The sequence below is a fragment of the Phascolarctos cinereus genome, unplaced genomic scaffold (genome assembly GCF_003287225.1).
Source record: "Phascolarctos cinereus isolate Bilbo 61053 unplaced genomic scaffold, phaCin_HiC Scaffold_3;HRSCAF=262, whole genome shotgun sequence".
In the NCBI taxonomy this organism is placed as follows: domain Eukaryota; kingdom Metazoa; phylum Chordata; class Mammalia; order Diprotodontia; family Phascolarctidae; genus Phascolarctos; species Phascolarctos cinereus.
In genome coordinates, this window is record NW_027555736.1 from 131836210 (window position 1) to 131863114 (window position 26905).

A 26905-nucleotide genomic window follows, 5' to 3' on the forward strand; every position below is an offset into this window, starting at 1 on the left:
TATTGGTATGACCTAAATAGAATCTTAGTAGGCAAGGGGGGATTTACCCACCCCACCTCATGGTCCTTTATAACTTCTATTGACCATGAAATAGTATTTATATTACACAAGAGTTCTAGAAAAGCTTATGCACTCAGACCTCAAAATAACTGCTTTAAAAAGACCAAGCAGATATTATCCCCGTCATTTCTGGAATGGGAATCTCTACATTGTTAAATATGTAGGTTCACATAAGTGACATGCCTCTTGTAAGTTTGTGATGTCTGAACTGTCAAGCAGTACAGTGAATGATATATCTTCTATTTTTACTGTCTTCCATCTCGGTCACAGAAAAGGGACTCCAGAGCTTTTCTTTAAAGCAGTCCTACTGTCTAACATTTTCTGTGCTTTATTTGCGTCTTTTCTTTTTTATTTATCAACCCAGTAGGCCACAAAAATGCAACTTTCAAAAAAAATAAGAATGTTTGTTTCAGGCTCAGTTATCTTCCTTCATTACTTAAAGTGACTAGCAGGCTATAATTATCTTGCTCCAGTCCCCATACTATAATGCCTTAGGAAATAACTGTGCACTTACCTGGTATCAATATTGTGTAGATGGAAAAGCAGAATAATTTTGCTTCAATAACTAGCCAAAGCACCAGAGAGTGTTAGAAGTAAAAGTCCTCTAAGCTAGGTTCATCAACTAGATCATTTTACAGATGTTGATTAATGTCAGGTAGTGACTAGCCTGTGAATGTTGTATGTCAGATTTTCAGATTAGGTATTTTAAAAAAACAGTTTAATATATGGCAAGGTACTACACAAATTTTGACCATATGTTAACTTAATAGATAATTTGAATTGATTTCACTTTTGCAGATTAAATGTATCTGTCTACGTAGAGAACTTATTAATATGGTATTTGGATTTTTCTCCATTCCTACCTCTTGCCAATACTACCTCTCCCCTCCCACACATATAAACACACAACCGGGGTTAACATTTTCAGTGTCCATACTGTGTAGGTGTAAGGATTGTGTAAGATAAAGATTGTTCCTCAATCAAATGTAATGTTGGTTTTCTGGATCGGGGGTCACTTGAAAAAGGAAGGGGAGGATTATCAATGCCTTATACATTGACATACAGAAATATACAAACCGATGGGCATTTCATATTATACACTGGCAGTAAACTGACTACTAGAAATCGTGGCAAATTTTAAAAGAGTGCATTGATGCATCATTCTTGTTCAGAGAAACGTGGAAAACTTTTGGACAGAAGTTTGGAAGTGAACATAAACCAACAGCATGAAACACCAGCTATTTAAGCTAATATTAAATAATCCACAGCTGCATTAACAGACCATGTTGTAGGAGAACAGTCTTAATGAATGTACTCGTTGTTTTAGGACCTTGCACAAAGATACTCAATAAATATTTATTGATTTGACTGATATATGGAATATTCTCTTCAAATGTCAGAATGCTATTTTGATAGACACACTGGAAAGTTGTTTAGCATTCAAAAGATGCCCATCATGATGGAGATCCAAAATTTATAACCCAAGCTTTATGAGAAACTGAAAGGAACTGGGATTTTAGTCCAAAGAAAAGACTATAAGGAGAGAATATAACTATATTCAGCTCTTTGAAGGGATGTCATACAGGAAAAGGATGTCTTATAGAAAGTAGATTTGTTCTGTGTTGCTCTAGAGCAATGGTGTCAGACTCAAACAGAAAGGATCCTTGTCAAGCCTATAGTGATTTAGAAAACCACACCCATGACTTATGTTGCATTATATTTTTATTTATTTTGTTAAACATTTCCCAGTTACATTTTAAGCTGGTTCTGCCCATGAGGGAGTGGGCTTGACATCTGTGTTCCAGAGGGCAGAACAACTAGGTACAGCAGCTAAAAATTATGACAAAGAAATTTTACTTCAACAGGAGAATGAACTTTATGACAACTAAAGTTGTCCAACAGTGAAATGCAGTGTAGTGACTCATAAATGAATGAGCTTCCCATCACTGGAAGTATTCAACCAAAGATTAAAATTGATTTCACCTATACGGGATGCTTTTTTGTTCTTTAGTTGTTTCAGTTATGTCTGACTCTTTGTGACCCCATTTTGGCTTTTCTTGGCCAAGATACTGAAACGGTCTACCACTTCCTTCTCTAGTTCATTTTACAGATGATCAAGCTGAGGCAAACAGGATTAAGTGACTTGCCTAGGGTCACACAGCTAGTAAGAGTCTGAGGTCAAATTTGAACTCGGGAAGATGAGTCTTCCTGACTTCAGGCCTGGTGCTCTATCCACTGAACCACCTAGCTGCCCTTATTAGGAATGTTACAGAATAGATTTTTATATGATTGGACTCAATTCTTTTGATGCTAAGATTCACTAATAACAGTAGATGATAACTAAAGAGTTGCAAGGTTTGCAAAGCACTTTAATATAGAATTTTCTTTGATTCAGTGATTCCATGATCTCTTGCATTAGGGTCATGTGAGATTCTCTCTCTCTCTTTTTTTTTTTTGGTTAGGTAATGGGGTTAAGTGACTTGCCTAGGGTCACACAGCTAGTAAGTGTTTTGTGTCTCAGGCTGGATTTGAACTCAGGTCCTCCTGAATCCAGGGCCAGTGCTCTATCCCCTACACCACCTAGCTGCCCCTGGGATTCTCTTTAGTTGCAAATCCCATGAAAATGATTCAGGACTATAACAGATTAGATGCCTTCAAGAATAGGCAATCTTATTTCACAATTGGGGTAGCAGCATATATGAGATATATAATTCCTACCTTGATAATGTAATCCTCAAAATCTTCATAAAAAGGAATGTTACTATTTAATTTAAAAAAAAAGAGTACTTGATATTTATTTTGCTTCTATATGTTTTTTTTTCTCAGTGATTCTATTTGGCCAAGCAGTGAAATGGGAAATTGGTAGTAAACATCTATTCCTTCATGACTGCTTTTAGCAAAAATAACTAAGTAGTACTGGGACTTGCTTTTGCCCTCACCTCTCATCTCTAAAAATGGGATTGATTTGGTAAGTGGAAAGGCTCCTTCTTGGACATCCTTATTTCACTACAGTTCCAATATCTGACCTCACAATGAAGTAACAATGTTTTGCTGTGTCATAATTAAATGCTATTTCTAATAAACACCTGACTCAAAAAAAACAGGCACGAGCCCTTGGAGGTTCATGAGGTCAAAAAACTGATGTAGGTTACTATTTAAATGGTTCTTCTGTGTTGTCATCCAGACAGTTGGAAGTAAACAACACATAAGCAATAATATCCCTTGCTAAGAAAGCCAAGAAATCATGTGATACTCTGGGAAGCTGACGTGCCAGAATGTCCAACTATTTGCCAAGACCTTCAATTATGTTTTAGGAACGGACTACCCATCTACAAACTTGCCGAGAAAGGAGGATAAAGAAGAGGGTAGAGCTTGAATTCTCTACATTGTCCAAAGCTACTATACTAAGAGACTTTTATTAAGAAGGAAGATATTTTATGTCCCATTCTACCTATGAGTCAACAACCAAGTATGCCTACTGAAGGAAAAAAAGAAACCCAGATGGAACTAACGGGAAACATAATAAAGACGCATAAGCTTTATATATTAAAAAAAAGAAAAAGGCAATTCAAGATTCATAGTAGTAAAGGCACTAAATAGAGGTCAAAAGACCCTGGGCCTGCACCCCAACTATACCACTTAACCAATCTGTATCGATCTTTGTGCACTGTAAGGTCCTCATTTGTAGAATGGGGATAAATAATAACCTGCCCCAGCTGTCTCAGAGTGTTGTTGTAGAGATCAAATGAAATACTGCATATAAAAGTGTTTCATAAATAGCAAAATACTATATGAATGAACCTGGTATCAACATAAATTAAAGAATTTTGGGAAGGGAGGAAAGTAGGAAGGAAGGAAGCAAGAAAGGAGTCAGATGTGAAAGTGCATATGAAAGAAATTCATAAATGGTAGGGAACTATATAACTCTAAGGTGGCATTATGCACATTTTCAGATATATAAATACATGTACAAGTGACTTCTAGGTCATTCCCCATCCTTCTTCAATGTGTTCAGTACAAGGCTTCCAATTTTTCTCTTTTCCCCAACTCCTGCCCTTCCATAGTCATAATGATTCTCCCTCAAACACCCTAACCATTCATTTCCTCAACCTATTCACTTCTCATGACCTACTCTTGCACCCTCTGTCAGCCACACACACTTGGTCTTGCCATCACCCACAAATACACTACCTCCACCTTCAAGAATTCCAAAATCCCCTTATTGGACCACAATCTATTAGCTTTTCACCTCTCCCTTTTGCCTTCCTAAAAAAATCCTATTCTTCATCTGCACTGTTACTTCCAATCCTTTGACCCCTTAATTTTTTCCTCAGGCTATCTCCCATGTATCATTCGCTCTCTCCTCTTTTCCCCATCTTGACTCCTTGGGGAACCAATCCAATTCTATACTGTCATTCTCTTGAATCCCGAGCCCCCTTATTCCTATCACCTATTACACCCAGCAAAGCCTCAGTCTTGGATTGCTCACCCTTACGTTCACTCCTACACGCATGCTGCTGAATAAAGGTGCATAAATGTTCTGAATGGGTCCACTACAAATTTATGTTACATAACCCCAAATGGGCCCTCACTGCTACTAGGCAATCCTGTTATATGTGCCCATCCTATGCTACTCTCCACAGTGGCTCTTCCAAATCTACTCATTCCTCCTCAAACCTCACATGACTGCCCCCACCCCACCCCCAGCTAAGAGCCTTGCCTCATATTTTACAGAAAAAAGAGGCTATTCGCCATGACCTCCCTCTTCCCCTTTACATTTCCCATTTCACATCAGGTGCCTTCTGCTAATTCCTCCTCCTTCACCCATTTCATATGATGAACTGGCCTTATACTCTTTATCAAGTCTAACTCCTTTGCTTGTTCAAGCAATCGCATTCCATGCTATCTCTTCTAAGACTGTCCCCTCTATCATTCCCATTCTATCTACTGTCTCCTTCCCTACTGCCTACAAACATACCCACATCTTCCTCCATTCTGAAAAAAACCATCACTTGAATTTTCCATCTCCACTAATAATCACCCTATATCTCTTCTGCCTTGTATAGCTAGATTCTGTGCAAAGTCCATCTACCATAGGTACCTCCAGGTTTTCTCCTCTCACTCTCTTCTTAACCCCTTATAGGCTGACTTAAAAGTGTATCATTCCACCCACATTTCTCTCTCCACAAAATGCCAGTGATCTCTAGTAGCCAAATTCAATGGCCTTTCCTCAGTCCTCATTCTCCTTGGCCTCTCTGTAGCTTTTGACAATATCTGCCCTCTCTTCCTTGTTCCTCTCCCTTCTCTCCAAGTTTTCAGGAGACCATTCCCTCCTGGTTCTCCTACCTATCAAACTGCTCCTTCTCTGTCTGCTTTGTTGGATCCTCTTCTGGATCACCACTTTTTCAACCGCAGGTAAACTGCAGGGTTCTGTCCTGGGCCCTCTTCTCTCTTCCCTCTATACTACCTCATTTGGTGATCTCATCAGCACCCATGGATTGAATTACCACTTCTATGCTGATGATTCTCAAATCTACCTATCCTTACCCAACTTCTCTGCTAACCTGAAATCTTGTATGCCCCACTGCCTTTGAAGCATCTCGAACCTGATGTCCAATAGACATCTTAAACCTAACCTGTCCAAATGGAACTCATCTTTCTCCCCAAGTGATTTCCCCACTTTTGAATTTTTAAATTTCCATCTAGGGCAATACCATCCTCTAAGTCCCTCAAGATCTCAACCATCCGTGACTCCTCGCCATCTCTCACCATACTCCATTCTCCCAATCTGTTGCCAAGACCTATTAATTTCATCTTTGCAACATCTCTCAGAAATGGCCCCTTCTCTTCTCTTCTATTGCCACCACTCTAGTGCAGGCCCTCATCACCTTATGCTTGGACTGTTGCAATAGCCTGCTGATGGGTTTGCCTGCCTCAAGTCTCTCCCTACTCCAGTCCATCCTGTTCAGCCACTCAAGTAATTTTCCTACTATATCACTCTCTTATCCCCTCCTCCTCCACCAATTCAATAAACTCCAGCAATTCCCTGTCACCTCGAGGATCAAATACAAAATCCTCTGTTTTGCATTCAAAGCCCTTCTTAACTTGGCCTCCTCCTACCTTTCTGGTCTTCTTACACCATCCTCTTATCTAGCTACTCCTTGATCAAGTGACACTGGCTTCCTTGTTGTTCCATGTACATGACATTCCATCTCTTGGATCTAGGTATTTTCTCCACTATCCCCCATGCCTCAATCTCCAGCTCAAACTACTAGCTTCCCTTCAATCCCAACTAAATTCACATCTTTTACAGCAAGCCTTTCCCAACTCACCTTCATTCTAGTGCCTTTCCTGTATTATTTCCTATTTATTCTGTATATAGATTGTTTGTATATATTTCTTTGCATGTCGTCTCCCCCATTAAACTGTGCACTTCTTGAAGGCAGGGACTGTTTTTGCCTCTTTCTCTATCCCCAGCACTTAGCACAGTGCCTGGTACATAGCAGGTGTTTAGTAAATGTTTACTGATTGATACAAACATCCAAGTACATAAAGAATGAGAGAATGAGAAAAGGCTGAAAGATAAAGGAATGAAAAATATGAATATATTGATAAGTGTATATGCGTGTTTGGTTCTGAAAAATCTCAGTTCCTAGGAGAATGACCTAAGTTAGCCTCCTTTCAAATGAGAGTTATGAGAATGACAATCTCTTCAACCCTCCCCACCTCAGGCTTTAAAGTTCAAAAGATTAATTTCTTCTTTTAGTTGGCATACTGATAACAGGAATTCCAGAGAGTGTATTGGATTAAGGAAACTAGCCTGAGTAATACAAGGAGAATTGGGAATAGGGTGATATAAAAGCAACAGGAGAAAGAGGTAAACATTTAAGCTTGATTTGGTATGATTTGTGGAGACAGAATGAGTTTTTGTTTGTTAAACAAAATTTCATTACCAAACATCAGAATGTGTTGTGAAGACTCCATCCTTAAGTGACTCTGGAGACATCCAGCGAACAGGTAATAATCCTTTACCTCCTTTTCGGTAGTAATCTGTCTCATAGATATCTCTTGTCATGCCAAAATCTATAAAATTGAAAGAAGGAATAATGGACTTAAATTATTCAAGCAATTCTTTAAAGGAGAAATAAAGACACATAATAAACATGTGATCATTCATGTCATCCACTACTTTGTTAACAGCACCAAACAGAATGGATGTGATATGAATGCATGCTACTAACAGTTAAATATGGGTATACTTCACATTAATAAAACCAGATATTAAAAAAATTCTAAATGTCAACAAATTAAAGGATGATTATTGTCATGAAAAGAAAGAGCTCAATGATTCTTTGCTTTTAAAAGTATTTACCATAGAGTTGCTTTAAATAGTGAAATATCAGAGCATTTAAAGTAAGGATGTAATTTATAAAAGCTTGATATTATAAAAAATTGATTCTTTATCCATAAAACAAACTAATCTCTTTCAAAATTTACCCAAGGAAAAATTCACTTCATGTTATTACCATTCCAAGAAAAGATGATCATAGTAATAGGTGGAAAATGAGGCACTAAGATTCAGGATTCCAAATAAACCAAATGACATAATGAGATTCTCCCCACTCCACCCCAACCCTTAAAAAAAAAAAAAGACTGGGTCTCTCCCACTCAGGATGGAACAGCAGGGGCTACTCATGATCCCGATCCCACCACTGATCTACATGGGAGCTTTGGCCTACTACATTTCAACCTGGGCTGGTTTACCCCTTTTAAGTAACCTGGTGGCTTCTCTGTTCTTGGGAGTTCACCACATTGATGCTGAACTTTATGCCAACACCGGCTCAGGATAGCCCACTGCAGCTCAGAACTGCTGAGCTAGAGAGACCTTCCAGTCTTCTCCCCTCACCCCAACCCCAAGCAGGAAGGATTACACCTGCTCATGGTGAGATTCCTAACCAAGTTGTTATTTACGAGCTAACCAAGACCATTATTCAATAATGGTTTTCAATGCATTAATCTCATTCAGTTTTTCAAGTTTCTCTCATTTCCATGTCCTTAGCAGATGGTATGTAAATATGACATCTGGTTCTCCTTTAAGCCTAAATACATTTCCTTCCAGGTTACTTTATCCAAAATATTACTATACATCAATTCTTCCTTTCTCATGGCAAATTTTGTTTCTTTAAATCTTTCCTTTATATCTATTTGCTATTTCCTCAACAGGTTAAACTCACCTTTGAAAGTATGCAAGGGCAAAAGTACAAGAGCACCTTGGACCTTAATCAACATTATTTTCCTGCACTGTGTTAAAAGGCTAATAAACTTACTTTTATTAAAAAAAATTAGTACATATCCTTCTTGATACATGAAACATGGCTCTGGGAAAACATTTGTGAGTTCAAGATTCTGGCCTTTGAGTTAACCCAGTATCAATACAAATCAGAGGATGAAGGGTAGGGGTTGGGAGTAGAGTGGTGAGGGAGGAAGAGAAGAAAGAAGGAATGCTGGGTCTTTCTACTGAGGAAAAGCTATCAAGTTTTTGCTTAATACAAAATTTTAAATAAATTTGAGAAAGACAAGGCAATTCCAAGAAAATATTTGCAAAAAATTGCCAAGAAATAATACTAATAATGATGATAATTTTAGTAGTAATCATAATAACAGTAATTTAATAGTAGCTAACATTTGACTATGTGCCAGGCACTGTGCTAAGCTCTTTACAATTATTAATATTATCTCCATTTTAAATTTGAGGAAACTGAGGCAAACAGAGGTTAAATGACTTGCCTAGGGTCACATATACCTAGTAAGTGTCTGAGGTCACATTTGAATTCAGGTTTTCCTGACTTCAGGCCCAGCACTCTATTCACTGCACTATCTAGTTAGAAACAGCATATAACAGCTTATATGATTTCATTATAAAACTGGCATGAAGCACCTGTCCTTTCATACCAGTCTCATGGAGGCTAAGAAAGCAGGTAATATGTAGGGGTGGACTATGAAACCCATATTTGATCCGAATAAGCTGAAGGTCATAGGCACTTAGTACAATGTCTGGAACCTAATAGGTGCTCAGCAAACATTGACTGGTCAAAAGAAACTTAAAAAGTGGGGTTAAAAAATAGACAAGTGTCTAACATGATGCTTTGCTACATATTAACTTAATAAAACATTTCAGGCTTGATTTTTTTTAAATTTTTTTAAATGAGCATAGGCTATATAAAGAGAAAAGGAAAGCAACCACCCTCCAAGGGCCCTTGTGCTTACCCATTCACCTCTTTTTTGTACTCACATTTCCCTCCTCACCTCTTTGACACTTGGTGAAAACCCCAGAGAAATGGTTCTGGGCTACTGCTGGCTGGGGCCACATGTACTATAACTTTTGCAACAAGGTCTTGGATGGCAGCTACGCTTTGTATGATACATAATCTCATCTCACATGCTAGCAAGTGTTGAATGAATATTTCATGACAATCATAGTTTTGTTTCACCTACTCATTTACTCTGTAGCACATGGTTTTATTTGTAAGAGCAAATGAAGAAACACCTGCTTTGGAAATAATTCTTTAGTAGCTATTCATAGTTCCCTGAGGGGAGGGGAAGGGGGAGGGAGACTGTAAAATGTCTCATTTAAAAATTATAGTCAGACATTGGGAGTGGTGGGGGTAGGAAAATATTCCATACAAACTGTAGAGGAAATACGTGAAAAAGTTAACTTCTTAAACCGTTTTCTTGGATTACACTATTTTTCTTATGACTTTTCCTTTGTGCCTATCAGAACCATCAGATGAAAGTGAAAAAGCGAGGCTGTTTCCACAGCAACACCGTAGTTTTATTTGGTGTATGTTTTTCTTGGTGCATACTAAAAATAAGTACACTCAAGATGGAAACACTGATCACTAGAAACATTACTAGCCAGTAACCTAAAATTCACTTATGAGCTCTGCTTGTATTTTGTTGTTGCTTATCAAATAGGTCGCTAAGTGAGGTCCTGCCTCGCCCTTGTCTCCTTGATCTCCTGACAGCAGCACATTTTCCCCTATTTTGAACCGAAATTTTATTATTAGGAATTTACATATCCGCCACTCCCACAAAGTTGGGGGAGTCTTTGACTTGGGGGAATCTGTGTTTAACAGCATAGGAATGCTACCACAAACAAGGGCTATATAAGACAGAATGGAAAAGTGTCTGGAAAGATAATTTAAGTAGCCTGTGTGGGGCCAAAACATACAATACCTTGGAAGAGGGAAATGAGAACAATTGCAGATAACATAACTTAGCTGAACTTCTGCAGGGCTATTGCCTATCACATATTCAAAATACATAAACCTACATAGTACATTGCTGAGCCGCTAGCATCCCTGGAAATGATCATCATGCAAACCCTGAATATGGGGACAAATATGCCATTTCCGAGAGCGCCATTTTTCCTAAAACAAAACAAAACAACAAACCCAAAAAAGAAAAGTACTTCCAAAACCTAACTAAAGCTATGGTAATACAAAAATGTATCAGAAACATAAAAGACTATTTCCTTGACATAGCCACAAAGTTAGAAAGGTAAAGAACAACACACCTCCGATTTTGACGGTGAAATCTTCGGCAACCATGCAATTCCTTGCAGCAAGATCTCTGTGGACAAACTTGTTGGCATTGAGATATGCCATGCCATCAGCAATCTCTCCAGCCATCTGAATCATCTTCTTTAAGGTTGGAAGCATCTGGCATGGATTATTCTGATGGATAGCAATAAAGGATTCAAATGTGAGAAAAATTGGGAATTTGTCCCTTTCAAAAGCTGTAATGCCTTTTCTCAATCCTATCACCACAAGTCAGCCTGCTAAGGAATCAGCATGTTATTATGTAGACCATAGCATCTGCTTAGTGGTAAAATCATGTGCTCACTCCCTAACCACATCAAGCTCAGCTACAACGAGAAATGCCAATTAGCACTCCTTTAGACCAGGGATTTCTATTTTGGGAAATACATAAAATGTTTAAAGTGAAACAAGCAATTTTTGGTATTAAGAATTCTATTTTACTCAAGCACCTAGAAATTTATACTCCTTTTAACTCAATGGTTTACCAAGGACAAAATATAGCTAAGAGAAGGTCATTTTAAAACTCATTTGAATGTGCATGCTTTTGAAAAAACAGGACAAATCTTCAAGTAAATATGTATATCTATCTATCTATATATCCTTTCTCAATTTCCACATAAACTTCCTTATATTCCTTTTAATTTTCCTTTTTACATTTAAATTCTCCATTTACATAAGCAACCACTCAGTCAATTAGCATTTACTTTATTATTGTTTGTCGTTCCCCCCCCCCCACCATGATGGATTTTTCTTGGCAAAGATACTGGAATGATTTGCCATTTCCTTCTCCAGTTCATTTTACAGATGAGGAAACTAAGGCAAATAGGTGACTTGCCCAGGGTCACACAGCTACTAAATGTCTGAGGCCAGATTTGAACTCAGGAAGATGAGTCTTCCTGACTCCAGCCTCAGCACTCGGTCCACTGAGACAACTACAGCTGCCCCATTTACTAAGTGTCTCCTATATGCCAGGCATTATGCTAAGTGCTGGAGTTACAAAGAAAGGCACAAGACACTTCCTACTCTCAAGCAGCTCATAGTCTAGTGGGACAGACAACATGCAAACAGCTTTGTACCATGAGATATATGCAGGATAAATTGGAGATAAGGCTTCTTAATGAAGTTGGGATTAGATGGGACTTAAAGGAAGCCAGTAGAGAGAGCTTCCAGACATAGAAAACAGCCAGTGAAAATGATCAACACCTGGAGATGGACTGTGTGTCACATGTGAAGCATGTCAAGGGGTCACTGGATCATAGAATACATGGAGAGGGAGTAAGGTGCAAGAACACAGGAAATGTAGGAGAAGGCCAGGTTGTGAAGGGCTTCCAATACCAAACAGAAGATTCTATATTTGATCTTAGAGGTGATAGGGAACCAATGGAATTTTTTTAATAGGGGTAGGGGGCATGTATGACAAGGTCAGATATGTACTTTAGGAAGATTAATTTTACAAATTTTACAAGAGGATAGACTGGTGAGGGGAGGGATTTGAGGCAGGAAGACCCACCAGCTAGGTACTGAATAGTCTAGATTTGAGGTGATGAGGGCCTGCAGCAAGGTGGTGGCAGTGTCAGGGCACAGAAAGGAGTGCGTATGAGAACCATTAAGAAGGTAAAATTAACAAGCCTTGGCAACAGCTTGAATATGAAAGTGGGAAGAATGAGAAGCTGAATATGACAGCTAAAATGGAATCTGAGTGACTGGGGGCATGGTGGTGCCCTGAACAGTTATACAACAATTCAAAACGGGTGCAAGGGAGAGTTTTTGGGGAAGACTAGGGGTTCAGTTTAAGATATTTAATGGGTTAAACTGAGTTTAAGATGTCTATGGGACATCTAGATCAAGATGTCTAAAGGCAACTGGAAATGTGAGTCTAGAGGTAAAGATCTCATTTTTTTTCATGTCTCTGTTCAAAAGCATTCACTTTATTAACTGCATGAAAACTCTCTGATGATGTATATACCTTCCTTCTCCTCCTACTGAAGGAGTAAGGAGTAAGAAGCTTATACTTCTACGATAGTTTGTAATTCAGAAATCTCTTCTCTTTACAGCATTTGAACTTCCCAACCCTATGGACTCCCTGCCCCTACTTTAAAAAAAAAAAAATAAAAACCAGAGTAACAAAAAATGAATTTTAACATATAATCTGTAACTTAAATAGTAAGAAGACTACAAATCTATTCATAACTTTGAGGAAAGTCTTTCTTTAAAAAGCACATTATTGGAGTTCACTAGTCAACCTCTTTTCTCTATACACATCAAAGGGGGAAAAGTGAATTTCATACCTTGTGAGATGCTTGCAATGAGCTAAGTATAAACAGACCAGTTCTTCAACAACTTAATTACAGTACTGTCTCTGAACTCACAATTGTACTCCTCAAGGACAAGCCTAGTAGTCTCTAGTGTTATATTTTAATAAAAAATGCTGTTTCATGTAACTAAGGATCAATAGTTTTATAAATAATCTTTCATTATCTTTTCTTCTATTGACCCAATATTTCCCTTAAATTTTTGGTACCTTATGCAGCATTTCTCAAACTTTTTGTCTCAAAAATGTGCACCTTTTGAGTATGCGTTACATTTTTAAACATTATTGAGGGACACCTTCCCTCCCTACCCCAAAGAGCTTTTATTTATGAGGGCTCATCTATAGACAGTTGATGGATTCAACATTAAAATGTCTTAGTATTGTTGTGAAAACAATTGTTACCTTACAGGCCCCATGGGACTCCCAGTGATCTTCAGACCACCCCTTGTAAACCACTGCCTTAAATACAGTATATGTATTTATTGAAAAATCATAACCCATAATTAATCTCAAAATAGAAAGACTACAAGGCTTAATTTTGATTAATTACAATGCTGATGCATGGTTTCAGTTCACTGTGATAAATGGCACCTTTTCCACCATACATTCTGGTAAGTAGGGATCATGTAGCCTTTGACAGCTAGTTAAGAAATGTGGGTATACTAGGAAGTGTGGCTGAGGCAGGCCTCTTATTTTAAGTATCTCGTTGTTGTTGAGTTACTTCAACCACGTTTGACTCTTCATGACTCCATTTGGGGTTTTCTTGGCAAAGAAACTGGAGTAGTTTTTCGTTTCCTTCTCTGGATCATTTTACAGATAAGGAAACCAAGACAAACATCATTAAGTGACTTGCCCAGGGTCACATAGCTACTAAATATCTGAGTACAAATTTGAACTCGGGAAAATGAGTCTTCCTGACTCCAGGCCCAGCACTTTATCTGCGCCACTTAGCTGCCCACGTACCTCATTAGGTGACACTAAAAGAAAATGAATTGCTTCAGAATCATGGAACTAAGAAATCACCATGAAGATCATTTTGTTTACCATCTTCATTTTACAGATTAGGAAACACCTTCATAGAGGTATGACTTTCCAATGGCCATAAACCTACTTAATGGAAGACTACCCAGGTCTCCCAATTCTCAATCTCTGAGCAAGTTAACAGGAAAAGTGGAAGGGAGTAGTTGAAGAGAAAAGTGGAGAAAGTGGAGGCCTTGAAAGCTCATTTTGGATCTTCTTTAAATTGTTTGGAAAACAGATGCACTTATAACCTTTCATCATTAATGAAGTTTTTCCTCTCAATGTAAGCTGGAGCACAATTGAATTTATCCCACAAGTTTAATTTTCCGACAAACCATCATTCAACAATAAGAATCACACATGATAAAAGTAGTCTTAAAAGCTAAATTGAATTGTTTATCAACGGTTTTCAAAGTGTGGTATAGACACATTTTTAAAGCAGAATCTTTGAGTTACTTGTGCCTTCGTAGACATCACATTCAAAGTTCTTGAGGAGTTATACCCACAGACTGTTAAAGAGACAATGAAATCAGAAATGAATCATCCTTTGGAACTAAAATGAAGGAAGTTCCACTTGGGAGGTGGTAAAGGTTTATATTTAATGAAAAATAAAACAAAAAATGTGCTCAAATGGAGAAAAGCTAATAGAATGCAGGAGAGATAGGGATAAAGAGGTTTCTACAGAGCAAATCCCAAACTTTAGGAAGTAGAAAGGTTCACCTACACAGCAATTGGCAAAACAGGGTCAATGCTACAAAGAATTTTAAACTCTTCATAGGCCCAACTGAAAACAGCTAGTCTGTTGCACTTAAAAATGTGAAATTTCATACCCAAGTGCTTATGTGGCTAGCATCATTATTCAACATTCATCTAGTGATTTGCTTTAGAAGACATTAAATTTTACTCATGCCCGATACAGGCTTAGGAAACTGGGACACTGAGGAACATCTAAAAATGGCTCCAAAACTCACTGGTGGAATGAGAATTTGAACTCATGGGCCAACTGTTGGTTTGTACTTATTCCAGTGAAAACATTCACTAATGCAAGACTGAAGTGTTGTTTTCTATTTTAAACTCTAAGCAAGATAACTCTTCAGTCCTCTGAAGAGGGGATTCTGTTAATCTAGTTGCATAGTCATAAGGATACATGCCTCAACCATGAAGGCTTCATGAATAAGGTGATGGCATGTGCACATGGGTGGAGAAGGAGGAGGTGAATTCATTTTTAAATACCCTCATAGCAACTTTCCAGATGCAATAGCAAGAAACTATATGCAACTTCTGATTTTATAGAAAGGACTTCTTGCAACATATTAAGTTCTCTAGCTGGGAAAGAGTTTAGATCAATTAATTATCACCCATTATGTGACACATAACTAAAAACCTTTGAAAATAGGCTAGTGTTTTAAAGATCCCATCTATCCCTGAAGACAGATTTTTAAACACAGGATAACATCATAAAATCATAGGCTCTTTAATAGCTGAAATGAACCTAAGGTCACCTTGTGCAGCCATCATTTTATAAGTGAAAAAACTGAGGCACAGAGGGAAAGTGACTATACAAGGCCCAGAAAGCTGAAGAGCAATAGAACAAGGAATGCAACATAGGTCTCCTAACTCTCAGGTAAGAGAAAAGAAATGTAGTAGTAGTTGCTATAGTACTAGTACTACTACTATGACTACTACTAGTCATAGTAGTAGTAGTAGTGGTGGTGGTGGTAGTAGTTGTAGTAGAATCAGTAATAGTAGTAGTAAGTAGTAGTAGTAGAAGTAACAAAAGTAATAACTGACATTGCTATAGTTTTTAAAGGTGTGAAAATAAAAACTGACCTCTGTCTCTGGCCTCAGAGATCTGAGGTAACTTTTGAGATCCCCTCGTGTCATCAATTCCATGATGACTAATGTTGGCTGGCCCTGGGACACTACTCCAAGCAAACGCACCTGGAAGGGAAAACCAGATGACTCAGATACTAAGTTCACACGACTTTGTTCCTATCCTCTCCTCTACTGCTAATACCATCTTATAGTGCTGCTTGATCTAAGTGACGAGCAGAAGGTTTTAGCGCATACAAAACAAGAGGGTTATGTCTAACATCCTCTAGATCACATCTAATAAAGCAGCATGCATAGGAAGATATACAGTAATGACTATCATTGATTTCTGGATACAGATAACTAAGAGGTCAACTCTAAATATGTACACATAGAAGTAAAAGGAGCTTTTTTCCACAGTCTTTCCATTTCAGATTTCCCCATACACACACACTGCATCTATAAAGATTTTCTTCTTACCACATGATGACAATTGAATTCTTTCATTACTGAAGCTTCATTGAGAAATTCAATTCTCTCCCGCATGCTTGCTGCTTCATTGACTGTTTTGATGGCTACCCTGGTTTCAGGCTCATCTTTCACCACGCCCTTTGCAACTCCTTCATATACCATCCCAAATGAACCCTGCCCAAGTTCTCGACTCATGGTGATCTTCTCTCGAGGTACCTCCCACTCATCTGGAACATACACTGGAAAAGAAGAAACAGACGGTATTTTGTTTAAATATATTTAAGGCGAACACTAAAACAAAACCCTTCCAACATATGAACATGGAACAGATAAGCCACTGGTCAATTTGCTCAGGACATCAATAACTAAAATCTACGGAGGAATAATGTCAGGAAACAATGACATTAGTTCATTTTAGTGTTCTAAGAGCTTCCCATGAAAACAATCAGTAAACTTAGCAAATCTCAGTATTTCATGTATCTGTGATTTCAGTAATATCAGTTTTCTTTCCACCAATGTAGATTCTAACTTCTCAATATTTTAGTAAACATGAAACCCTGAACTGAAAAAAATAACAACTACAATCCATCATCTAGTGGTCAGATTTTTAGAAATAGACCTCTTTGAACTTGGGCTGGTCTTCAGATGACAAATTTTGTCACCATTCCTAGGATTTTCCAGCCTGGTAGGCCTTATCAAGTTTTGTGATCTAGGTAGTTTGCAGAAGAATTCAAAACAATGAAGAGTCATATGAGAAAATGCTCTAAATCACTAATAGAGTAATGCAAATTTTAAAAACTCTGAAGTACCACCTCATACTAGAATGACAGAAAAGGAAAATGACAAATGCTAGAAGAGATGTGAAAAAATAGGTTCTTGATGGAGTTGTGAAGTGGTCCAGCCATTCTGGAGAAAAATGTGAAACTGTGCCCAAGGGCTATAAAATTATGCACACTCTCAGACCCAGTAATGTTGCTACTAGGTCTGTATCCCAAAAAAGATGAAAGAAAAGGGAAAAGGACCTATTTGTACAAAAATATTTATAGCAGTTCTTTTTGTGATAGCAAAGAATTAGAAACTGAGGGGATAACCATCATTTGGGTAATGGCTGAACAAGTTATGGTATATGATTATGATAGAATACTATTGTGCTGTAAGAAATGATGAAGGAGGGGCAGCTAGATGGTGCAGTGGCTAGAGCTCTGGCCTTGGAGTGAGAAGGACCTGAGTTCAAATCCAGCCTCAGACACTTGACACTTACCAGCTGCGTGACCCTGGGCAATTCACTTAACCCCAACTGCCTCACCAAAAAGAAAAAAATAAAAGAAATGATGATGGAGATGGATTCCGAAAAACTTGGTAAAATGTATATGAACTGATGCAAAATGAAGTGAGCAGAACCAAAATAATGTATATAATACAGTAATATTATAACAATAATCAATTATAAAAGACTTATCTAGTCTGATCAATACAATAATCCTGAATAATTCCAAAGAACTCATGGTGAAAAATGTTCTCCACCTCCAGAGAGAGAGAGAACTGATAAACTCTGTGTGCAAACTGAAGCATTTTTTAAAATTTGTTTTTCTTGCTTTCTTTTTGGTGGTGGTGGTTTGTTTGTTTGTTTGTTTGTTTTTTTAACAACATGGCTAATACAGAAATATGCTTTGCAGAACTTCACATATATAATGGGTATCATATTGCTTGCTTTCTCAATGGGTGGAAGGAAGGAAGAGAATTTGGAACTCAAAATTTTTTAAAAATGACTGCCTCTCTCTCTCCACCCAAAATAAACACAACAGTTCTGTGTTCTGCTGGTTAAGGCTTCAAGATCACAGGGTCATCATGCTCAGATAAACCACTAAAGTAGAACTTTCATGGAAGAGATTGCAATAATACTGGATATTAGTGTTACTCAAATGTTTTGAATTTCACAAATAATCACTATACAGTATCCACATAAGAATAGATGAAAAACCAAAAGAGAGGTCCTTTGAAGCCCCTTAAAACACTGGACTCAAGATATGGTTTAGGAAGCAGTGGCTCTCTATCTAGTTCAGCTCTTTAGTTCACTGTCCAATGGCAAAATAAACTGAAGGTAGAAAAGAGATTCACAAAAGGAAAGGGATAAGAAGAATTTCAGAAAGTTTGTATGCTGCCTGTCTTCATCCATGTGGAGAGTAGCCAAACCAAAAAAGAAGAGGATTGAGGACAACTCTAAAATGGGCAGGACAGCTATTTCAGGTTTATTTTATTTTTATTCTAACAAATATTTATTGAGTGCTTACCACATGTAAGACACTACACATAAAACCCCAGATCATTTTAACTTCAAGTAACCAGGGGCTGTATCAATTTACTCAAGATCTGGATGTAGAAAATCTAAGGTAAAATAAATGCTAATAATAGTGCCAACAAAGAACTGGCTGAAACTAGTACCAAAAGGCACTATTATTATGCAATATCTTGGGTGGGAGGGAGGTGGTTAGGACAAAAAGGCTCTATTAGGACAGGATGAGCTTGTAACTGCACTTATGTGGTCCCACTCATTCAGAAATCAGAGTACTTCAGGATAACTAACTTCATGGGAGAGAAAATAGTTCTCTGTCAGTATTTACTCCAGCTATTGCTAATAGTTTCTCCATAAGGCAATCAGGTCCCAAGTACTACATTTGATTGAAGTCTTCAAGGCAACATTAGAAAGAATAAATACCACTCAAGAATCACCCATAGGAATATTTACAAATCTGGGCTACAAACTAATTCCTAACTTTGCTTCATAAGAATTTAATACTCAGAGCATACAAATCTTGAGAAATTTCACAAAAGCACGTTTGCACTCCATATGCTTAGAGAGTTGATACACTAAAAAATAAGAAGGTAGCTCACTTAAGACTAGAACTATGCAAGACTGCCCAATAGGTAAGACTATTTACAATGCTGCCTTAGGGGCTATAAAAGTCAGGGTCCATAACCATTTGTCTCAGGAAAGTGGTTTGCTTTTTAATCAGAATTAACTATTCAGTGTGCAGTAAAACGTGGAGTTTAAAACAGTTAAACTTATTTCTTGGAGGGAAAGACCTCTGAGGTCAGTAAATTCTTCCCTTTATACATTTATCCATAGGAAAACTACTACACTAAGCCAAAAAGAATATAGTTCAACCAAAAGTCATAAGCTTCCCCAGTCACCTGGAGGGCTACGTGAACAATGGCTATCAGCTCTTTCCTGTTGGATATTTTCAGTGTGTGTTCTGGAAAATGGTTATAGGCAAGTTCATTTTTGGGGAAAAGTGGGTTTTTAAGCTACTTCTGAATCACAATGTCACTTTGTCACCTTTTGAGGGAACCACCTATATTCTGCTTGTCAAAAGGCTGGAGAAATTAGGTTCAAATGAGGTGACGGTGTTCTAACCAATCGGTCTAGCTGACACTAAGGTTTTTAAAGTAGGTTGACTGACATTTTGAAAATAGTCAGAACAGAGACCCTCAGTTATCAGAATTATTCATTATTCCCTCAGTGTAAAATCAAAACCATCACAGAGTCTATTTTGCTACATTAATGTATTCCTAAATCTCACTTGACATTTCACTGTCAAAGCTACAAATATGCATGCACCTTCCGTGTTTGGTTTTATTCTGAAACAGTACACATCCTCATCTGTCTGGGCTATTTATGGTGTGGTCTTTTCTATGCAAAAGAAGATATAGTAAATTATTTCTCATTTTCTCATCTAGTCTATGAACTTTTATTTCTCTAATTCTTATTTACTCTACATTATTTGCCAATATAAATGTGAGAACTTCTTACATTCATAAGATACTTTAATTTTTAAAAAATGCTTTCACATATCATCTAGTGTGTTAATAATAATCACCACTTTTCATAGTGTTAATGTTCTCTCTTATTTCTCACTCTTTGCTTGAACTCTTAGAGAAGAAAGAAAGTTAATTTTCTTTTCATACCCTTCCTTCAACAGTCACGAACATTTTCTTCTCTCCTCTAATATCATTAAACATGACCAATTCCTCTTTGTTTCAAGGTCTTGATTTGGTTACTATAATTAAATACTCCAAGAAGCCATAGTTTCATTGATAGAGACAAATCCTGGACTGATGCAGAGCACCTACAACTCCTCCTTTTATTATTAGTAGGAAATCTTTATGAGTTGTTGTAGCCCAAGACAAAAAGCATCACCTGGAAACCAACAACTAAATGGTGATGGGCCTTTCATAAATTAATTCAATAGTTTTCAGATGACAGGAACACATTTTTTTTTTCTGGGGCCATACACAAAGCTTTTCAGCTTGGCAGGATCCATGGGAGTTGTACTATGTTGACACAGCCTTTGAGAATTCACTGTGACCTGTATGCTAAGAAGAAGAATCAGAATGGGACTTTGGTGAAATCTAAAAAAGAATCAAAACAAACAAACAAACAAACAAAAGCTGACCTGCTAAACCATATTCAGTAATGGCAAAAAGAAAATGGAGGAGATAGAGAGAAGGTAAACTTTATGATATTGGTGAAACAGGAATAAAAGAGAAAGGAAGAAAATAAATTCCAGTAAGATTTTAATAAGGATAATAAATAAATATGAAAGCTACAAAGAATGTCCTTAAGTAGACAAAAATTATTTTCAACATATAAAAACTATCTGAATCTAAAATACATTTGTCAACATCATAATTATCTCTTTTCCAGACATGAACATTCTCGTACCTAGAATTGCTTAAGAATCTTTGCAATTGGAGCATCACATTTCACGTAATTAAAATGATCATGGTATAGGTTACATTCAGAAGTGTGTTTATACTATGTAGTGTTGAGGTCCTCTACTACTGTAATTTTTTTTGGTCTATTTCTTCATTTTATAGCAATGATATTCTATGACCGAGATTTCTAGAACTAAAGAATACCAAGTAAACCATTTGGATAAGACAACCCTTCTTAACCTTAGGTTTTAAAAAAAATATTAGCAATGACAGAATTAAAGTCAATGCTGTCTTCAGTCACTTAATAGGACTTTGTGCAAAGCACTCTCCTTGTATGAGTCTTAGGTTCCTCTTATGTAAAAGGGTGACAATGATACTGGTGAAATCTCTCTCAACAGAGCTATTTGCAAAATAATAATAATAATAATAATAACAACCACCATAGCAACTAGTATTTGTATATCACTTTAAAACTGTCAAAGCTTTATTATATTATTTATTGTCTTATTTAATCTTCATAATAATCATGGAGAGGTAGGTGTTATCTCTATTTTAAAGATAAGGAAACTGAGGCAGACAGTGGTTTAATAACTTGCTTGGGGTCATATAACTAGTAAGTTCATACGGTAGATTTGAACTCAGGTCTTCCTGACTCTGGGGTCTATCCATTGTGCCACCTAGTGGCCTTTATTGAGTTATAACTATAAATATAAATGTGAGTTTTCATTTTTTGCAACACTATGAAGCATATCATTTCCATTAGTTAATACCCCAAATCTAGAAATCACACATGTGTGCAAATGTGTTTAAACACTTACCATCTGCAGCACTGAAGTACTCTGGATTGACAGATGCATATAGAACTCCATTCCCTAATCTGTCACTGTTTCTGTCAAAAGATTTAAAATATAATTTTTCAAAACCCTACACATGTGACATGTCCAACTATCCTTCCCTCTCCATTCACATCTCTTACTTTATATGTTCTATTAAGTATTAACAGAGGAGATGAAGAGGGATAGCTTTGATTCTTATAATAACTCTAATATATTCATAATTTCTTCTAAATGTGGCTCAGTATATAGCTTTCCATGAAATTCCATTACATTCTTTAGTAGTTTAGGACCATCTTGCCCCAGTCATAGTGAGGCTACATATTCCTAAAGACAGAAAGGAGCATCTTTGGAAAAACTCCAAATTCATAAGTTCCTCTTCAAGGAAAAAAACATTATATTTTTTTCTTCAATTAAAATAAAAGAGGCCATTTGGCAAAGGGGGCCATATGTTGTATTTGGGAAAGTTAGTTAATGCAACAGAAACAACTTTATTTTAAAAAAAGAAGAAAACCTTGAAACTACATATAAAACAATTATGAAAGATTTCAACAACTTCATATCTTACTTTCCTTTAAAGAATATATAAACTGAAGATCATGCTAAGTTATGGCATTTCCCCTTTTTTTAAAGGCTACAGTTAAATTCCGTAACAAGACAGATTTACAAAGTCTCTTTACTTTTAGGTAAACACCAAACTGCCATGACTCCTAATTTTAATGTTCAAACATACAATGACAACTTGAGAAGCATGGACTTCTTACCTTTTTTTATTGTAGACATACCACATTATCAGTATTCCACCAAGTATAAATAATCCTGCGATGGGGAGAGCGATCATTAAGTGAATGAAGTTTTCGTAGTCAGGTGCTGCAGAGATGAGGAAATAAAGTATATTAAATAACATGGAACATTTTTATTTCAAGCAATTACTGAAATTTAAAAATCTGCCCAACTTCTTTAATACCACTCCCTCCCCACCCCCACCCCCCAAAAAAACCTCTATGAAATTTAATCAGATATCCTGGAAGGTAAACTAACATTAAGATCTTCTAGCAAAAACTAGAAGCAAAACCCCCTAAGTTTCTTATTGGTGAGTGATCAGAGGACTGTACTCATCTTTCTTTCTAAGTAAAAAAAAAAAAGGCATTCTGAAGTAGCAAAACATCTGAATAGGAGAAAGCACTGTATCTGTATTTTATTAACATTTAGGCAGCTACATGGTACAGTAGTAGATAGAGCATTCAGTCTGAAGTCAGGAATAACTGAGTTCAAATCCAGCCTCAAACACTACTCAGCTTCCTCATCTGTAAAATGGGGATAATAACAGCAGCCTCCCAGGGTCATTGTGAGGATCAAATGTGATTATATTTGTAAAGCGCTAAGCACAGTGCTTGGCACATTGTAAGTGCTTGATAAATGCTCATTTCCTACATTCCTTTCTTTTAAATGAACATTTCTAAAATCAAACTTCTTATCTTTCTCTCAAAATTGGTTCCCTTTTCTCACTTCTCTATTTCTGTCAGTGATACCACCATTCAACTTGTCAACCATACTTTTAAGCCATGCTATCACCTTTGACTCTACCATCTACTTCACCTTCCATAGGCAATAAGTTGTGAGGTCTTGTCAATTTTTCCTCCAATCAATTAATGTTTATTTATTATTTAACAATATCTCTATATCTGCCCCATCATTTTTAAACATATTTTTAATGGCTATCTTTTTTTTTAATAACCAGTTTCTTTTTTTAATCATCAGTTTCTTTTCATTTTATTTTATTTTTATTTTTTTTAACTAGGCAATGGGGTTAAGTGACTTGCCCAGAGTCACACAGCTAGTAAGTGTTATGTGTCTGAGGCCGCATTTGAACTCACGTCCTCCTGAATCCAGGGCTGGTGCTCTATCCACTGCACTACCTAGCCGCCCCTAATCATCAGTTTCTAAAACTGCTGCCTCCTCCTTTAATGAGCTAGCCTTTGTAATTAGAGAATTTTTTAAAATGAGGAAAAAAAGGAAATTCAACAAAACTAACCAAGAGTTAAGTGAGACTCAGAACATAAACAATGTTCCACTCCCAAACTTCTCCGACTTCAGAAAGAAGCCTGGAAAAGCATTTTCTCAGCTCTTCTGTAGGGGCCAGGTTCAGTCATTTTAATCAATGTTCATTTGGGGTGGTTGGTGGGGGGGGGGTTGGTTGTTGTTTCCATTTACATGATTGCTTGTAGTCATCATGTATACTCTTTTTCTGGTTTTGCGTATTTCACTCTGCATCAATTTGTATAAGTCTTCTCATGCTTTACAGAATTCTTCACGTGAATTGTTTCTTATGGCATAGTTATTATGGATTACATTTGTGTACTACAATTTGTTCAGCCATTCTCTAATCAATGTTGTTCATTCTTTTCCATTTCTACTATTACTAACTTAAACTGAACTAAATGATTGCAATCATCTTCTAACTGCTTTTCTTACCTCCATATTCTCCCTCCCTCTCATCTAAAGATTCTTAAACTTCTTTGAGTGCTATAGATTTTGACTGTCTGGTGAAACCTATGGACCCTTTATCAGAATAATGTTTTTAAATGCATAAAGTAAAATACATTGGATAACAAAGGAAACCAATTATTTTGAAATAAAAACATAATATTTTTTCCCATCCATCTCCTCAAGATCCCTTGAAACCTACCATGGACTCTCATTTTCATAGGCTGTCCCCTATTCCTGGAATGTTCTTCCTACTCATTTTTATTTCGACTTCCTTAGCTTACTTTAAATCCCAGGTAATATCTCACCTTCTATAGGAAGTCTTTCCCTATTCCCTATGATTCCAGTGCCTTCCCTCTGTTAATAATCTCTCACGTTTATACATAGTTGTTTGCATGTTGTGTTCTCCATTAGACTATGAGCTCCCTGAGGGCAGAGGCCGTCTTTTACTTTTCTTTGCATACCCAGCACTCAGCACAGTACCTGGCACACAGCAGACATTTAATAAATGTTTATTGACTGACTTAGGGTTTCTATGGACCTCTGTTCTAATCCATCCTTCACAGAATAAAAAGATATCCCTTCCTTATGCACTATTTGCATGCTGTCATGCCTCTGCTGAAAATCTTTCATTTTGCAATCCTTTGCAACCTTATCTCCTGCTATTCTTCAGTAAATATCCTGTGCTCCAATCAAACTGTCCTACTAGCCATCCCTTATATACAGCCAATAGTTTCCAGTCTTTCTTTGCTGTTACTTTGGTCCATACTTACTCCTGGAATCTACCCAAACAGCATGTTGCTGGCTCTGCCTGTCCAGACCTATCTCGAATGGGCCTACTCTTCCATGAAGCCTTCTCTGATCTTCTCTAGCCAGTCAAAACTGCCTTTTATCTCCTTTAATCTTACTTAACGCTTTGTAATATTCGTCTCTTCCATGTAGATTATAAACTGAGTGATGTCAGGGACCACTGTCTCATTTCTTCTGAAGCAGGAACTTAATAAATGTTTGTTGGATTTAAATCATGCCAGAATATTAACCAAGTACTTCATAGTTATTCTATTCTTTGCTTTAAGACAGGTTAGATAGGCAGAATAAAAATCCATTATTCCTAATGTATGGTTCAATTCTAAGGCAGAAGAGGCTGCCATTTATGCATTGCTGAAAATATCTTCATGTCATTGACAGTTATCAGAGTTAGCAGGGTTTTTTTCTGGGTCTTTTTCAGAAGATATTTTGTGTCATTCCTATCACTTGTATTAGTGGTCAAGCTGCACTGTGTTCTTTTGAGGTTCAATGTTTCAAGCAGCACATGAAGAAAACGCAACATGTCCACAGGAAAACAACAAAATGTATAAAGGTCTACAAAATTTGGCCCAAGATGTTCAGCTATGAGAAAAAGCTAAAAAAACCTAGATGATTTAGTCTGAAGAAAAGAAGGCTGAAGGGTAATTTAATAGTGTTCATAAAAAGGATTTCTATAAAGAGAAGAGTTGCCAATAAGGCTCCATCTCCAGTGATGATTAAATGACACTAAACTTTAATGACAAAGATTTTAACATAAGGAAAAACTTTCTCAATAATAAAACAGATATGTAAGATGTCCCCTTGGAGTATATACCCATTTGTACCAGGGGAGGCACTCCTCATTCCCCTATCCCAGTCTGATACACATGAGGTTACGTGGCTTTGTCATGAAAAGTACTGTGACTGTTTTCATCTTAATGGGAATAAACAAAGTTACCTCAAAATGAGTGTTCTACACTACGATAAATGTTTTGCCCAAATACATGGGCAAAAACATGTTTCATCACGAATCTAAACTTCCCATTCCTCAAGAAAGCCTTGGCACTTGCTTTCTCTGAAGATAACAGATGGCACACAGAAAAATAATTTGAGGAAATTTATATGATTACTGTCAGGGTTTTTGGATACTAGAACTGATGACAGGTTAATGATGGAACCTTTTTTATTGGCTAACTTAGGTTAGACAGGTGTCAGGGTTCAAGAAAAAGTTCAGGAGATGAAAGCAAAATGACTGAAAACAGATTTTAAGTTACTTCCAGGCTTATAATTCTACTATGTCTTATTTTTCTTTTCATGACATATGGAATCCTTATTTTCAATGACCAATTACTTCTTTTGATAGTAAATGTTATTTGGAAACTCAAAGAGTACCAGTTAAGGCAACAAGTATCTTTTGAGTTCTTTCCTTAATGCTTAGGGCTCTTATCTTCTGCACTGACAAAATGGAATCATAATCAACTGGAAGACCATAATTCTACACTGTCCAAATGCTACTTTCTGTGAGAAATAACATTTAACACTGGGATTCCCAAATCGAATAACCACTGAATACAACAAAGAATAATATTAAAAGCAAAACAACTAATACAGTCAAACTGAATATAATGGAGGAGTCTAAGTTTTATCAATGTCAATCTGTCTAGTTCAACCGATGGGTAGCCATTCAATGCCTACTGTGTGGTCAGCCTCATGCTGGGTACTGTTTAAATTTTTTTCACATTCTTTCTGGTCATGTTATTTGTCATCATATAGTTATCAAGAATCATGGAGAACATTTAAAGAGATTT

General features: G+C 36.9%; 1 protein-coding gene across 1 annotated transcript in view; it reads right to left on the reverse strand.

Annotated features, from left to right (window-relative positions):
• Positions 1-26905, reverse strand: part of IGF1R (insulin like growth factor 1 receptor) — a 385064-nt gene that overhangs the window by 16086 nt on the left and 342073 nt on the right. The window contains exons 14-19 of the mRNA XM_020964050.2: positions 22589-22694; positions 21810-21880; positions 16285-16514; positions 15823-15933; positions 10637-10796; positions 7014-7143 (exon numbers count right to left, since the gene is read on the reverse strand). Coding sequence (XP_020819709.1) covers positions 7014-7143; positions 10637-10796; positions 15823-15933; positions 16285-16514; positions 21810-21880; positions 22589-22694 — 808 coding nt within the window. The remainder of the gene's footprint in view (positions 1-7013; positions 7144-10636; positions 10797-15822; positions 15934-16284; positions 16515-21809; positions 21881-22588; positions 22695-26905) is intronic.